The 17,840-nt window shown below is 42.7% G+C and overlaps 1 protein-coding gene across 2 annotated transcripts; it reads right to left on the minus strand.

Moving 5' to 3' along the window:
• Window positions 1–179: 179 nt before the first annotated feature.
• Window positions 180–17,523, minus strand: LOC112546572 (uncharacterized). 2 transcript variants are annotated; one of them, XR_012905202.1, is made up of 3 exons: window positions 13,225–17,523; window positions 6,778–11,926; window positions 180–5,479 (listed from the first exon to the last, which is right to left on the minus strand). XR_012905202.1 is itself a non-coding variant. In XM_075933580.1 (2 exons), exon 2 carries the CDS (start codon window positions 4,588–4,590, stop codon window positions 3,772–3,774), a length of 819 nt encoding a protein of 272 aa, XP_075789695.1. In that variant the 5' UTR covers window positions 4,591–5,479; window positions 6,778–17,523; the 3' UTR covers window positions 180–3,771. The 2 variants fall into 2 exon arrangements, 1 of the variants encoding a protein (XP_075789695.1); XM_075933580.1 differs by having other exon boundaries at window positions 6,778–17,523.
• Between the last annotated feature and the right edge of the window lie 317 nt (window positions 17,524–17,840).

The raw sequence follows: 17,840 nt of genomic DNA on the forward strand, positions 1-17,840 counted from the left end.
GAATACTTTTAATAAGTACCAACAGATTAAGGATGCCAAAGGTGTAAGAGGGCAATCCTCAAAGAAGTGCTCGGCACTTCCCAATCCTCTAGGGATGGTAAAACAGGTTGGACCTCTATCCGTATCTATTTACCATTTAAAGTGCAAAACCGCAATGAATGAAAACATAAGTCCATGTATAGATTTTATAACAACAGGACTATATTGTTTAACAAGGTAAAAATTTAACACACACAATATCTCGGTTTAACAATAACCCGGGGGCAGTCCCCGTTATACAATAACCTAAAGGATAAGAAGGGGAAGTCCCCTTAAATCCTTAAATATTACCAGAGTCTTTGACGATAGTGGAGCCGCGGAAGCTGGTGTCCTCAAGCCTTTGGCTGTTTTGGAGCCTCGGGCGAGGAACAACCAGGCGATCCCTCGTCGGGCGATTTGAGGCAAGATAGTTTCACGAAGGCAGGAATTGGGAACGACGACCGGCGATTCGTCTTCCACGGATCGTTCTCTCGTCAGCCCTTTTCACGCTCTTCGGTAGCGTCTCGAACCGGCGATGGTGGACCCTGTACCTAACTTATCCTAATCCTAAAATAAAACCCTACACTCTCCGACGCACCCGTCGAACAAACACGATGACGGCCGACCTTACGTTGACCGACGCACCTGTTGATGACACATGGGAGATCTATCCTATTCTAAGAACTAAACTACACTAACTAAAGTGGGAAAATGACCTTCCGTCATATAACCCAATGAAGAAAACTAGAACACCATAAAGATGTTCGGTACCACAAGGGTACCTAGTACCATTAAGATACTAACAGATCCTGTATATGACAAATACCATTAAGGTATTCTTTCTGGAAAAGAGCCCAGGCTAGGATGCTCTACTAACCCGACGAACCCACGACGCTGCAGGCCCCAGCTATATCCGGGAACCAGCACGAACTGACGTTCGGTCCAAACTTATATAGGGTGGTTTTATACATATTCATTACCTAGATGTTTTAAATTGATTGGATATGGCAAGGATGCTTTTTCAGCGTGGTATGAATTGATTGGCTGATAGAAATGCTCATGCATATTCATATTTATGCAAATTTAACTGACAGGTAGCTCAGGTTTCGAACTTAAATATTCTACCTGCACATTCTATGCCATACCCAACTGTAAAAACAAATCTGCAAAGTTCTAGGTACAAAATGGAGTTTTGGACTCCATTTTGGAAAACTACATTTTAAACAACTTCTCCATTATTAATGGTCTTACAAACATTTTCTTACAATTTACAATTTTCCACAGCATTACATCACTTATATTCATTACAGGTGGTAGGCCTTAACATTTACTCAGATCTTCCTCTATTCAGCATTTCTGCCTTACATTTCCCCTCCTTGATAAAGATCGAAAGGAAAATGAAGATATTTATTACATTAATTTAGGCAGATTCGAATGCAGACCTTCTCAGACAATTTTCTTGGTGGACAACAGAAATAACAGGACAAAGCTATTACATAAATGGTCAATATGGTGATATAAATGATGATCAAACCTAAGGGATTGGTTAGTAGAGATGTAACACTAATATAACCTACGTTTCCAACGATGTTTCCAAATAATTTGGACCATCTAGTTTTTTTTATGTGGATTTTCTTGCAAATTTGGACTATTTGTTTGCGCTGAGGGAATATTCACAGGTTTTTGAATCTTTTTTTCCTGTAGACGCTTGGAGAGCTGCTGCACCAGTGACTACACTGCCCTCATGTCGATAACAGCTACCATCAACCACATATATTTGTGTGGCATTGTTCTTCACATCTTCATATTTAGTTAGGAGGTCAAACGGTGACTTGACCTTTGATTTTCCAGATTCTGGAAGTGGCCACTGATGATCTTGTCCAGGATCTATTGGAGTTGCATGGACTGCGGGAACCATTGGCGAGTTCTTTGTTGGCTCAACTTTGATGTCATGGTTCATCAAGGTTAGCGTCCATTTCGCTAGCCTTGGATGACTCACTTGGCCATTGTTAGCTTGGAGGGAATTGATGTATCGTACGGGGGTATGATTGGTTTTCAAAATGATGGGTGCCTTTCCAATTAGGTACTCCCAATGGATCAGCGCCCACGTTAGAGCCAATACTTCTTTTTCACATGCTGAATATTGTCTTTCGCAGCCGGACAGAGTTTTAGAGCCATAGGCTACCGGCTTTCACGAGGTACCCTGTTCTTGTAACAGAACCGCTCCAATCGCCGCCTTGCCTGCAGTTAGGGATAGATGATACTCCTTATCTGGATTCGGATAGGCTAGTGCCGGTGCTTTCATTAAAGCTGTTCGGAGGTATTGAAAAGCTTGCTTTTGCTCTTCGCCCCATTCCCGCTCTTGCCTTTTATTTAACAGTTTGTGGAGTGGTCGGGCGTTTTTGCCGAACTCCTCGATGAAATCTCGAGAGAAACCAACTAGACCTAAAAAGGTCCGGAGGCTGTGTACGTTGGTGGGCGCTGGTAGCTTAGAGATCAGCTCCACTCTTGCTTGGTCTGGTTTTCTTCCAGCTTGTCCAAGCTGTACACCTAGATAATTTACTTCCTTCTTCACAAGCTGTGCCTTTTCTGGGTTAATTAAGAAACCTGCTTTTCGTAAGGCAGCTAATACCTCTTCTAATGCCTTCAAATGAGACTTCCGGTCTTCCGTAGCAATTAATATGTCATCAACATATGACATAATATGCTTGGCACTTGGCAGATCTTTCAGGACCTTCCGAATGATTCTGTGACATATCGTTGGCGAGTTGTGGAAACCTTGTGGTAATCTTGTAAAAGTATACTGTTGGTCCTTGAAAGTAAACGCAAACTTATGCCAAGCAAAGGGGGCAATTGGTATCGAGAAGAATGCGTTACTTATATCAATGACTGAAAACCATCTTGCACCTTCAGCAATTTGGGCCGTGATTTCTGGAAATTTGGCCACAATAGGAGCCATCCTCGGGGTCACTTTATTAACACCCCGGTAGTCCACTGTCAACCTCCAAGTTTTTCCGTCTGCTTTAAGCACGGGCCATATGGGCGAATTACAGGGACTTTGCGTCTTAATTAAAACTCCCTGGGAGACTAAGTTATTGATAGTCTCCTCTATTCCACTCTCTGCTTCTGAAGGGTAGCGATATTGTCTTAGCGGTTTTGGATCCGGACCAGGAACTTCCACAACTTCACCGGTTTTTCCACAACTTTGCTTGTGTGTGGCAAACACTGCCAGCTGATCTTTAATTGCTTCTTGGATGTCTTCATCCCAGTTAGGTGTTTTTAAACTTTCACTTGCCTTGATTGCACCTAGGCGGTGTCCACTGGGAATTACCACAGCAGCATCTGCTCTGTCAAATTCTGCCCGTCGGACTCGTCAATTTGGTAGATCAATAATGAGACCGAGTTTTCGCATTATGTCACTTCCTAATATGCCAGTGCCATCTAGATCTTGAAGACCTATTGGCAGTCTAGCTTCCATATTCCCTATTCTACAAGTAATATCACTGGCAAAGGGCACTTTTGATTTTTTTCCATTATAGGATTGCAATATCTTAAAGAAGGTAAACTTAGATTGTCTTACTGTTGGAGATGCTTGTGTACAGATTATGCTAGTGGATGCCCCTGTGTCCACCAACATTCTTTGTATTACTTTTCCAAATCGGCCTTCTAATTCCACTGAAATTGTGGTCTTCCAAATACATCATAACTAATTTTAGTAAGATTTTCTAGGGGCTGAGGCCGATTCAGGCTTCTTCAATATTGAGAAGTATCAATGGCTGATATCGGAGGGATTTGTCCCTGGGATATCATTGGGGAAACATTTGTCTCCATTCGTGCCAATTCAATAAATATCTCATCCATCTCCATCTCCCGTACCTTTGGCCATGGGAGGTATCTAGCTAGTCTATTAGCGAGGATCTGCCTAGTGGTAACTAGATCTTCTCTTTTACCTTTAAACATCTTGGTCGGCTGGAAAGGTAAAGATTCTTTATCATTATTTTGTTTGTATATATTATTTCTCTGATCTTTTCTCGGAACTGAAGGTGGTCTTCTTCTACCCATTCCCTGAGTTCTCACATCCTTTACCTCGGATATCTTCTTGTGAGGCATGGTAATTTTTATCAATCCGGCTTGCACTTGCCATTCAAATACTTCCCTGGCTCTATTCTTCATAATATCCAACGACACTCTGTCGATATCTAGACCACTCAATGATGCTTTGATGGATGGAATGAGCCCTTTAAACAGACATCTTCTAAATTCAGGAGTGTCGTGGACTGTTTCCCCATTTGTTCCTGTGGCTAGGCCTGCCAATCTTTGTAGCAATTCTTTTCGGATGAAGTATAGTTCGGGCCTTTCTCCTTCAAGCTGTTTATCTGTGTAATATGTACCTCGAATATCATCATTCGGGTAAAATACATTATAAATAGCTTTAAACATCAGGTTGAAGTCGGGATTGATGGTAGTGGCAAGGTCTGCAGGGAATGCAATGAAATCTTTAGGTAGTAAGCATTCTCTTAAGACCACCAGAATATCATCACTAGTCAAATTGGTTCTGGCCAGCTTTGCCATCCAATTAAGCGCATTGGATCTTCTACAAGGTCACAAATTTTGCCCTACGGCTCTCGCTTGTTCCGGTGATAAGATCCTCCTCTCATATTTCACCACTGGAGTTGGATCTCCAGGGTGGAACACTTCGGTGGTAATTATAGGTTCCATCATACCTTCTACTAACTGTTTGGTTAGAAGGGTGTTTTCATAAATGTCCTTCTCTATTCCTTCGTTTATGGCAGAGACAAATCCTCTTGCCAAGTCCCAATTTTTGTTCCAGTTCCACAATCTTTTCCTGACATTTGGTGTGGTCCACCGATACAGAAACCTGTTGCCTCTTATCATCTAAGAGGTGTCTGATAGTTGCCTTCGAGTCATTAAACTTGACTGCATTATTGGATAATTCATTCTCTAGATACTGACATCTACCCATGACTTCTTCCATTTGCCGAGTTAAAGCATCCTTTTGCGTACAAATCAATTCATATTTCTTTTCTCTTTTAGCCAATTCAGATTTTAAATTTTCAATGGTTGCATCCTGTAACAACCTTACTTCTTGAGCATCCTTAAATTGTTTTCCTAAGCTCTGTACCTCCTCATTCAGGGATTTGGTTATCACAGCCAGACCGTGAATGAGAGCTTTTTTCTTTGTCTTTTTGTTAGGTTTTGGTTTACTAGTTATGTACTTTTTCCACATAACCTTAAAATTATCTAGGCTTTTAACACCAGTTAATACAGTAACATCCCAAACATTTACATTCTTTACATATTCATTAATATCTGACTCAAGATAACATTCATTAGACTGCTCCAGGGATCAACAGCCTTCAAGTCCAAATACTTTGGTCGCCATCACGTCGGGCTAGACTCTGTGAGCTACTCACCAACTCACAAAGTTGGTGGATGAAACCTGATAAATAATGGGGTTATTGGGTACAGTAGGTTGATCAAGCCTCACTGTCCCACAGAATTTACCTTAAAACTATCAAAAATAACTGTGCAGTTTGGGTTTGGTACACCTTGGAACCCTGCACAGTAAGCTGCGCAGCACACAGTAAGCAGCGGTTGCCAAGCAACGCCAATGAACGTTCCGTGCTAGGCAACGTTCCAATATGCAAATCACCCTATGCAAATGTTAACCTATTTAAATTACCCCGAACGTTCCATGCCAACCCAAACTGGCGGAACTGCGAACGTTCGGAACCCTCAAAGGAAAACTTTTATGAGGGGTTTAAAATGAGGTTTCTGGCTTGTTAGTCCAAACCTCTTAGTTCGATACCTCTCAAATTCGAACTACTTCTGTTATGGAACAACGGGCTCTTGGACCAGGTAACCAAGAGGGGCTCTCTGAAAATGCACAGAGAGTTCCGGACCCCTGGCTCGAACTCCTCAGAGTCGAACCACCCAGAAGGACTAAGCCTTAGGCAGAGTCTTACTGTCAGGCTCGAATTGCTTGCCTCGGACTACTCCTAGTCCGAACTGAGACTTATTTCGAGACACTGACCTTATTTAACCTAACCTAAACCTATCTCAGTTCAAACTTAGCAGCTCTAACTGAGACTACCTACTTAATTCTAGGCTTTAACTTACTATGCTAGGCCTCTTAAAGGCACAGGGACCAAAATAAGGGTGGACCGTTTTCAGTCAGGATTAAGAAAGACGTTGGGCAGTTTGGAGGTTCCTGGGGACCCCAAACTATGGGTGGCCAATCCACGGTCCAGGGATACCTATCCCCTCCTAGCTGTTTTTATCTACCGAAACCCACAACGTTAACAGTATTCACCCAGGGAAACCCTTTGTTAACTCGAGATATTGTGTAAAAATCCAATTAATTGCACTTTAGAGAGGTCCTGCCGCGGTCGCCAAACTCTGTTACGTGAATACTTTTAATAAGTACCAACAGATTAAGGATACCAAAGGTGTAAGAGGGCAATGCTCAAAGAAATGCTCGGCACTTCCCAATCCTCTAGGGATGGTAAAACAGGTTGGACCTCTATCCGTATCTATTTACCGTTTAAAGTGCAAAACCGCAATGAATGAAAACATAAGTCCATGTATAGATTTTATAACAACAGGACTATATTGTTTAACAAGGTAAAAATTTAACACACACAATATCTCGGTTTAACAATAACCCGGGGGCAGTCCCTGTTATACAATAACCTAAAGGATAAGAAGGGGAAGTCCCCTTAAATCCTTAAATATTACCAGAGTCTTTGACGATAGTGGAGCCGCGGAAGCTGGTGACCTCAAGCCTTTGGCTGTTTTGGAGCCTCGGGCGAGGAACAACCAGGCGATCCCTCGTCGGGCGATTTGAGGCAAGATAGTTTCACGAAGGCAGGAATTGGGAACGACGACCGGCGATTCGTCTTCCACGGATCGTTCTCTCGTCAGCCCTTTTCACGCTCTTCGGTAGCGTCTCGAACCGGCGATGGTGGACCCTGTACCTAACTTATCCTAATCCTAAAATAAAACCCTACACTCTCCGACGCACCCGTCGAACAAACACGATGACGGCCGACCTTACGTTGACCGACGCACCTGTTGATGACACATGGGAGATCTATCCTATTCTAAGAACTAAACTACACTAACTAAAGTGGGAAAATGACCTTCCGTCATATAACCCAATGAAGAAAACTAGAACACCATAAAGATGTTCGGTACCACAAGGGTACCTAGTACCATTAAGATACTAACAGATCCTGTATATGACAAATACCATTAAGGTATTCTTTCTGGAAAAGAGCCCAGGCTAGGATGCTCTACTAACCCGACGAACCCACGACGCTGCAGGCCCCAGCTATATCCGGGAACCAGCACGAACTGACGTTCGGTCCAAACTTATATAGGGTGGTTTTATACATATTCATTACCTAGATGTTTTAAATTGATTGGATATGGCAAGGATGCTTTTTCAGCGTGGTATGAATTGATTGGCTGATAGAAATGCTCATGCATATTCATATTTATGCAAATTTAACTGACAGGTAGCTCAGGTTTCGAACTTAAATATTCTACCTGCACATTCTATGCCATACCCAACTGTAAAAACAAATCTGCAAAGTTCTAGGTACAAAATGGAGTTTTGGACTCCATTTTGGAAAACTACATTTTAAACAACTTCTCCATTATTAATGGTCTTACAAACATTTTCTTACAATTTACAATTTTCCACAGCATTACATCACTTATATTCATTACAGGTGGTAGGCCTTAACATTTACTCAGATCTTCCTCTATTCAGCATTTCTGCCTTACATTTCCCCTCCTTGATAAAGATCGAAAGGAAAATGAAGATATTTATTACATTAATTTAGGCAGATTCGAATGCAGACCTTCTCAGACAATTTTCTTGGTGGACAACAGAAATAACAGGACAAAGCTATTACATAAATGGTCAATATGGTGATATAAATGATGATCAAACCTAAGGGATTGGTTAGTAGAGATGTAACACTAATATAACCTACGTTTCCAACGATGTTTCCAAATAATTTGGACCATCTAGTTTTTTTTATGTGGATTTTCTTGCAAATTTGGACTATTTGTTTGCGCTGAGGGAATATTCACAGGTTTTTGAATCTTTTTTTCCTGTAGACGCTTGGAGAGCTGCTGCACCAGTGACTACACTGCCCTCATGTCGATAACAGCTACCATCAACCACATATATTTGTGTGGCATTGTTCTTCACATCTTCATATTTAGTTAGGAGGTCAAACGGTGACTTGACCTTTGATTTTCCAGATTCTGGAAGTGGCCACTGATGATCTTGTCCAGGATCTATTGGAGTTGCATGGACTGCGGGAACCATTGGCGAGTTCTTTGTTGGCTCAACTTTGATGTCATGGTTCATCAAGGTTAGCGTCCATTTCGCTAGCCTTGGATGACTCACTTGGCCATTGTTAGCTTGGAGGGAATTGATGTATCGTACGGGGGTATGATTGGTTTTCAAAATGATGGGTGCCTTTCCAATTAGGTACTCCCAATGGATCAGCGCCCACGTTAGAGCCAATACTTCTTTTTCACATGCTGAATATTGTCTTTCGCAGCCGGACAGAGTTTTAGAGCCATAGGCTACCGGCTTTCACGAGGTACCCTGTTCTTGTAACAGAACCGCTCCAATCGCCGCCTTGCCTGCAGTTAGGGATAGATGATACTCCTTATCTGGATTCGGATAGGCTAGTGCCGGTGCTTTCATTAAAGCTGTTCGGAGGTATTGAAAAGCTTGCTTTTGCTCTTCGCCCCATTCCCGCTCTTGCCTTTTATTTAACAGTTTGTGGAGTGGTCGGGCGTTTTTGCCGAACTCCTCGATGAAATCTCGAGAGAAACCAACTAGACCTAAAAAGGTCCGGAGGCTGTGTACGTTGGTGGGCGCTGGTAGCTTAGAGATCAGCTCCACTCTTGCTTGGTCTGGTTTTCTTCCAGCTTGTCCAAGCTGTACACCTAGATAATTTACTTCCTTCTTCACAAGCTGTGCCTTTTCTGGGTTAATTAAGAAACCTGCTTTTCGTAAGGCAGCTAATACCTCTTCTAATGCCTTCAAATGAGACTTCCGGTCTTCCGTAGCAATTAATATGTCATCAACATATGACATAATATGCTTGGCACTTGGCAGATCTTTCAGGACCTTCCGAATGATTCTGTGACATATCGTTGGCGAGTTGTGGAAACCTTGTGGTAATCTTGTAAAAGTATACTGTTGGTCCTTGAAAGTAAACGCAAACTTATGCCAAGCAAAGGGGGCAATTGGTATCGAGAAGAATGCGTTACTTATATCAATGACTGAAAACCATCTTGCACCTTCAGCAATTTGGGCCGTGATTTCTGGAAATTTGGCCACAATAGGAGCCATCCTCGGGGTCACTTTATTAACACCCCGGTAGTCCACTGTCAACCTCCAAGTTTTTCCGTCTGCTTTAAGCACGGGCCATATGGGCGAATTACAGGGACTTTGCGTCTTAATTAAAACTCCCTGGGAGACTAAGTTATTGATAGTCTCCTCTATTCCACTCTCTGCTTCTGAAGGGTAGCGATATTGTCTTAGCGGTTTTGGATCCGGACCAGGAACTTCCACAACTTCACCGGTTTTTCCACAACTTTGCTTGTGTGTGGCAAACACTGCCAGCTGATCTTTAATTGCTTCTTGGATGTCTTCATCCCAGTTAGGTGTTTTTAAACTTTCACTTGCCTTGATTGCACCTAGGCGGTGTCCACTGGGAATTACCACAGCAGCATCTGCTCTGTCAAATTCTGCCCGTCGGACTCGTCAATTTGGTAGATCAATAATGAGACCGAGTTTTCGCATTATGTCACTTCCTAATATGCCAGTGCCATCTAGATCTTGAAGACCTATTGGCAGTCTAGCTTCCATATTCCCTATTCTACAAGTAATATCACTGGCAAAGGGCACTTTTGATTTTTTTCCATTATAGGATTGCAATATCTTAAAGAAGGTAAACTTAGATTGTCTTACTGTTGGAGATGCTTGTGTACAGATTATGCTAGTGGATGCCCCTGTGTCCACCAACATTCTTTGTATTACTTTTCCAAATCGGCCTTCTAATTCCACTGAAATTGTGGTCTTCCAAATACATCATAACTAATTTTAGTAAGATTTTCTAGGGGCTGAGGCCGATTCAGGCTTCTTCAATATTGAGAAGTATCAATGGCTGATATCGGAGGGATTTGTCCCTGGGATATCATTGGGGAAACATTTGTCTCCATTCGTGCCAATTCAATAAATATCTCATCCATCTCCATCTCCCGTACCTTTGGCCATGGGAGGTATCTAGCTAGTCTATTAGCGAGGATCTGCCTAGTGGTAACTAGATCTTCTCTTTTACCTTTAAACATCTTGGTCGGCTGGAAAGGTAAAGATTCTTTATCATTATTTTGTTTGTATATATTATTTCTCTGATCTTTTCTCGGAACTGAAGGTGGTCTTCTTCTACCCATTCCCTGAGTTCTCACATCCTTTACCTCGGATATCTTCTTGTGAGGCATGGTAATTTTTATCAATCCGGCTTGCACTTGCCATTCAAATACTTCCCTGGCTCTATTCTTCATAATATCCAACGACACTCTGTCGATATCTAGACCACTCAATGATGCTTTGATGGATGGAATGAGCCCTTTAAACAGACATCTTCTAAATTCAGGAGTGTCGTGGACTGTTTCCCCATTTGTTCCTGTGGCTAGGCCTGCCAATCTTTGTAGCAATTCTTTTCGGATGAAGTATAGTTCGGGCCTTTCTCCTTCAAGCTGTTTATCTGTGTAATATGTACCTCGAATATCATCATTCGGGTAAAATACATTATAAATAGCTTTAAACATCAGGTTGAAGTCGGGATTGATGGTAGTGGCAAGGTCTGCAGGGAATGCAATGAAATCTTTAGGTAGTAAGCATTCTCTTAAGACCACCAGAATATCATCACTAGTCAAATTGGTTCTGGCCAGCTTTGCCATCCAATTAAGCGCATTGGATCTTCTACAAGGTCACAAATTTTGCCCTACGGCTCTCGCTTGTTCCGGTGATAAGATCCTCCTCTCATATTTCACCACTGGAGTTGGATCTCCAGGGTGGAACACTTCGGTGGTAATTATAGGTTCCATCATACCTTCTACTAACTGTTTGGTTAGAAGGGTGTTTTCATAAATGTCCTTCTCTATTCCTTCGTTTATGGCAGAGACAAATCCTCTTGCCAAGTCCCAATTTTTGTTCCAGTTCCACAATCTTTTCCTGACATTTGGTGTGGTCCACCGATACAGAAACCTGTTGCCTCTTATCATCTAAGAGGTGTCTGATAGTTGCCTTCGAGTCATTAAACTTGACTGCATTATTGGATAATTCATTCTCTAGATACTGACATCTACCCATGACTTCTTCCATTTGCCGAGTTAAAGCATCCTTTTGCGTACAAATCAATTCATATTTCTTTTCTCTTTTAGCCAATTCAGATTTTAAATTTTCAATGGTTGCATCCTGTAACAACCTTACTTCTTGAGCATCCTTAAATTGTTTTCCTAAGCTCTGTACCTCCTCATTCAGGGATTTGGTTATCACAGCCAGACCGTGAATGAGAGCTTTTTTCTTTGTCTTTTTGTTAGGTTTTGGTTTACTAGTTATGTACTTTTTCCACATAACCTTAAAATTATCTAGGCTTTTAACACCAGTTAATACAGTAACATCCCAAACATTTACATTCTTTACATATTCATTAATATCTGACTCAAGATAACATTCATTAGACTGCTCCAGGGATCAACAGCCTTCAAGTCCAAATACTTTGGTCGCCATCACGTCGGGCTAGACTCTGTGAGCTACTCACCAACTCACAAAGTTGGTGGATGAAACCTGATAAATAATGGGGTTATTGGGTACAGTAGGTTGATCAAGCCTCACTGTCCCACAGAATTTACCTTAAAACTATCAAAAATAACTGTGCAGTTTGGGTTTGGTACACCTTGGAACCCTGCACAGTAAGCTGCGCAGCACACAGTAAGCAGCGGTTGCCAAGCAACGCCAATGAACGTTCCGTGCTAGGCAACGTTCCAATATGCAAATCACCCTATGCAAATGTTAACCTATTTAAATTACCCCGAACGTTCCATGCCAACCCAAACTGGCGGAACTGCGAACGTTCGGAACCCTCAAAGGAAAACTTTTATGAGGGGTTTAAAATGAGGTTTCTGGCTTGTTAGTCCAAACCTCTTAGTTCGATACCTCTCAAATTCGAACTACTTCTGTTATGGAACAACGGGCTCTTGGACCAGGTAACCAAGAGGGGCTCTCTGAAAATGCACAGAGAGTTCCGGACCCCTGGCTCGAACTCCTCAGAGTCGAACCACCCAGAAGGACTAAGCCTTAGGCAGAGTCTTACTGTCAGGCTCGAATTGCTTGCCTCGGACTACTCCTAGTCCGAACTGAGACTTATTTCGAGACACTGACCTTATTTAACCTAACCTAAACCTATCTCAGTTCAAACTTAGCAGCTCTAACTGAGACTACCTACTTAATTCTAGGCTTTAACTTACTATGCTAGGCCTCTTAAAGGCACAGGGACCAAAATAAGGGTGGACCGTTTTCAGTCAGGATTAAGAAAGACGTTGGGCAGTTTGGAGGTTCCTGGGGACCCCAAACTATGGGTGGCCAATCCACGGTCCAGGGATACCTATCCCCTCCTAGCTGTTTTTATCTACCGAAACCCACAACGTTAACAGTATTCACCCAGGGAAACCCTTTGTTAACTCGAGATATTGTGTAAAAATCCAATTAATTGCACTTTAGAGAGGTCCTGCCGCGGTCGCCAAACTCTGTTACGTGAATACTTTTAATAAGTACCAACAGATTAAGGATACCAAAGGTGTAAGAGGGCAATGCTCAAAGAAATGCTCGGCACTTCCCAATCCTCTAGGGATGGTAAAACAGGTTGGACCTCTATCCGTATCTATTTACCGTTTAAAGTGCAAAACCGCAATGAATGAAAACATAAGTCCATGTATAGATTTTATAACAACAGGACTATATTGTTTAACAAGGTAAAAATTTAACACACACAATATCTCGGTTTAACAATAACCCGGGGGCAGTCCCCGTTATACAATAACCTAAAGGATAAGAAGGGGAAGTCCCCTTAAATCCTTAAATATTACCAGAGTCTTTGACGATAGTGGAGCCGCGGAAGCTGGTGACCTCAAGCCTTTGGCTGTTTTGGAGCCTCGGGCGAGGAACAACCAGGCGATCCCTCGTCGGGCGATTTGAGGCAAGATAGTTTCACGAAGGCAGGAATTGGGAACGACGACCGGCGATTCGTCTTCCACGGATCGTTCTCTCGTCAGCCCTTTTCACGCTCTTCGGTAGCGTCTCGAACCGGCGATGGTGGACCCTGTACCTAACTTATCCTAATCCTAAAATAAAACCCTACACTCTCCGACGCACCCGTCGAACAAACACGATGACGGCCGACCTTACGTTGACCGACGCACCTGTTGATGACACATGGGAGATCTATCCTATTCTAAGAACTAAACTACACTAACTAAAGTGGGAAAATGACCTTCCGTCATATAACCCAATGAAGAAAACTAGAACACCATAAAGATGTTCGGTACCACAAGGGTACCTAGTACCATTAAGATACTAACAGATCCTGTATATGACAAATACCATTAAGGTATTCTTTCTGGAAAAGAGCCCAGGCTAGGATGCTCTACTAACCCGACGAACCCACGACGCTGCAGGCCCCAGCTATATCCGGGAACCAGCACGAACTGACGTTCGGTCCAAACTTATATAGGGTGGTTTTATACATATTCATTACCTAGATGTTTTAAATTGATTGGATATGGCAAGGATGCTTTTTCAGCGTGGTATGAATTGATTGGCTGATAGAAATGCTCATGCATATTCATATTTATGCAAATTTAACTGACAGGTAGCTCAGGTTTCGAACTTAAATATTCTACCTGCACATTCTATGCCATACCCAACTGTAAAAACAAATCTGCAAAGTTCTAGGTACAAAATGGAGTTTTGGACTCCATTTTGGAAAACTACATTTTAAACAACTTCTCCATTATTAATGGTCTTACAAACATTTTCTTACAATTTACAATTTTCCACAGCATTACATCACTTATATTCATTACAGGTGGTAGGCCTTAACATTTACTCAGATCTTCCTCTATTCAGCATTTCTGCCTTACACAGTCAGCTGTTCCAGCCCAGCCACTGTGAAAGAAGACACAAAAATTGCATAGCCTATTTTGAGTTAATTTCACAATAGCTTAGTTGGGAATTTGGCACTGTCTACACAACACCAACTTTCAAAATAAAGCGCTATTCTGAACCATCCCTTACTCCTCATGGAATGATGTTTACAGGGATGTCGGAATAGCAAGCTCATTACATTTTGAAAAAACGGGCTTGCTCAAAAGAAATGGAATAGCTATTTTTGGATACTTAGCCTTTGTGACCTCTAATACAAGATTTTTCAGAGTACCTAGCATTTTACATGTGACATAGCCAGCGGATTAAGCCTCAAACAGAGAATATCTTCCCTTGCAAAAAAATATTGCTTTTTTGTTCAAAGAATAGCTTCCATTAACTTCAGTTGTGAGTGTTCAGCATTTTGCAGCCTCCACTCTCAATCCCATTTTCTTTGTCCAGCTAGTCCCATCTCAACTCCCAGTGTTTCTTTCCCCTTGCCAGTCTCCAGTTCCATTCTTCCCAGAGTCCTTGTCCCGATCTTAAGTCTGGCAGCTTCCTCCTACTCATAGTCTGGGCCCAGCAGAAGGGTAACTGAAACTACAGGAGACGAAGGGGTGCTGCAGTTCTCCAAATAGGGCCATATTTTTGGAGTTTAATATACCTGAAAGGATTAATGTAGGCTAATAAGGGAGCCAGTATGTAATCCCCTGAATGAGGGTGCCCACCCAAGGAAGGATAAACCGGACTGGATTCATAGACCCGCTGTTGGTAGCAAGGAGGCGCTGTAGGGAGTAGTCTGCAGTCATTCAGTGGGAGAAGGGAGGTGTGTTTGGAGGCTACGGAGTCAAAGTAGTATACAGTTATTTTACAGGAAGAGAGAGTTTTGGGGCCAGCAAACTCTGAGTGGGGGAGCCAGAAGGTTAGAAAATGATCCAGAGTAAAGGGAGAAAGGTCCACAATGAAACAGACCTTGACAGCTGATTAGAGCAGGGGTTTTTAAACTCTGGGTCATGGCTTCTAAAGACAAGCCGCTAGCTGGCTGCGAGATGTTTTGTTTACCTGTGCCTCCACACAGGAACTTACTTTGGTACAGGCAATCACAGCTCCCATTGACTGTGGATTACCATTCCCGGCCAATGGGAGCTGCATGAAATGGTGTCCCCGTCCATATCATTTCTCACTGCTCCGATTGGCCAGAAATGGCAATCTGCGGCCAATGGGAGCTGCAACCCACCCTCCCATACCTATGAAGGTACAAGTAAAGCATCTCAGGTCCAGTTTGTGGCTTGCCCTTACAAGCTGCGGCCCATAGTTTGAAAACCTGAATTAGAGGATCCCTGGATTGGAATCCAGAATAGAGGGTGAGCCTAGGTTCTCCTACCAGCCATTGGGGAAGTGGCACTAGCTAAGCAGCAAATGGGAAAACTGCCTGTCCTTATTTGTAAGAAGGGATTTTAATAGTCCAGGAATGGGAATGACACGTCACATGGCCAGCGGACTAAGCCTCAAACAGAGAGTATCTTGCCTTGCAAAAAAATACTTCTTTTTTGTAAAAAGTTTTGTTTGAGACTGAGAACATTTTTTTATATAGTTCAAAGACCAACTGTATAAAGGAGGACATATGGGAAATTTCTGTCCACTCCATTTTTGGATGGCTTCCACATGCTATATGGGATTAAATTAATCCATTACATGATCAGAGTAAAGTCACACCAATAATGAAATTATCTCAAGATTTGTAACATTATTTACAGCACAGTAGCACATAAAAGTCCCAGTGCTAACCACAATGATGGTCCCTACCCCTAACAGTATATGATCTTTATGCTCATCCTCCCATCTTTCATTACCATTTTGTTTGAGCCACATGGTTGTAAAACAGGATTGCTAAAATAGCTTAAAATAAGCAGCTATATGTAATCACATTATTTTACGTAAACAATTACAATAATGTATTTAACAAAGGCATAATACATTTTCCTACAAGAAATGTATCATCCATTACTTAGGTGCTTTTTACAGTAGACATGTCACTTGTATTTGAAGTGTCAGTAATATAGTACCAAATATGACTAGTCAATTGACATGCACTATGCAAAAGTAATCCTAATAGGTAACCTGGTTAGCTGAGCCATCATTTATCATTTTTTTTCAAAATAACATGCTTGCAGATATGACAAATGTTTGTGTATCCTTGGACACTTACTTTGGAACTTTTACTATTGCTGGTGAAAATTAAACAAAAGAAGGGGAAACAGTACAACTGAGGTTTTTTTGTATTTCCAAATAACTTTTAAAAAGTTATAGCAGCAGATTTTGAGGCATCCACTCTTACTGAATTTTGAATTGCCCAGATATTCATGAATATTAAAAAAGCTTGTAAAATTTAGTATCACAAAACATTTTTATAAAGGTCTCTTGGCCTCTTCAAAAACCCGAGTTTACATAAGAGTAAAAGGAAGAAATTAGACTGACTCCAACTCAGATGGAGAACATAGTCACACTGAAGAGGACCCATCCAGAAGGCAGCAAGTACAGCAGTAGCTGAGATAAAGGAAGCAAACGTCCCATTAGAGAAGAATACAAAGCAACAGCTAAAGTGCCTGAAACCCATCCTCGTACCCAAAGAGCAGAGTACAGGCAGTCCCCGGGTTACATGGATCCGACTTACATCGGATCCCTACTTACAAACGGGGTGAGGCAACCCCGCACTAGCTGCTTCCCCCCAGCAGACCAGGGAGACGCGGAGCGGCTTTTCTCAGCAGACACCTCAGCTTGAGAATAAAGGACTGAGGGAAGTGAGGTGTGGGAGAATAAAACCGAGCTCTGGAGAAATGTTTGGCTAGAGTTTCCCCTACAATATGTACCAGTTCCGACTTACATACAAATTCAACTTAAGAACAAACCTACAGTCCCTATCTTGTACGTAACCCGGGGACTGACTGTATACAGGAGCCCTGAGAAGAAAAACTCTTCAGCCAGAGCCTCAATCTTTGTGACTTAATATAAAGGTGGCTGCACTGAAAGGCATTAAGTGGTTTCCAGCAGCAGAGCAGCCAGCAAACCTACACAGCAGCGCCCTGGCCTTAATCCCAGCGGCTGTCCAATAAGCGCAAGTCTCAGAGTGGTAGCCGTATTAGTCTGTGTCTGCAATACCAACCAGGAGTCCTGTGGCACCTGAAAGACTAACGGATTTATGAGCATATACACTTTCCGGGGTGAGAGGTATGCGCCTGACGAAGCGGGTTCTACCCACAACAGCTGATACCCACATAAACGTGTCCGGCTCTCAGGTGCCCCAGGGCTCCTCCTTGACTAGCGCAGGTTACAGCCCCGGGTTCACAGCCAATTCCCTGGTAAGAAAGCTGGTTTGGGGGAGAGGAAAGACCCTGAGTCCGCCTGAGCCCGGGCCGCTGTACAGCACCGCGCCGGGAGAACAGCGCCTGCAGGGAGCCACCAGCCCCACAGCTGCCTGCACAGCAGGCGGGCTCTGACTGCGGCGGCTGGGAGTCTGGGCCGGCCGCAGAGAGGGAGGAGCCAGAGGACACCGCCTCCGCCG

Source organism: Pelodiscus sinensis, chromosome 7 (assembly GCF_049634645.1).
Source record: "Pelodiscus sinensis isolate JC-2024 chromosome 7, ASM4963464v1, whole genome shotgun sequence".
Taxonomy (NCBI): domain Eukaryota; kingdom Metazoa; phylum Chordata; order Testudines; family Trionychidae; genus Pelodiscus; species Pelodiscus sinensis.

Excerpts from the sequence above, each read along its gene's own strand:
- LOC112546572 (XM_075933580.1), bottom strand. The coding sequence starts at position 4,590 with ATGGCAAAGCTGGCCAGAACCAATTTGACTAGTGATGATATTCTGGTG.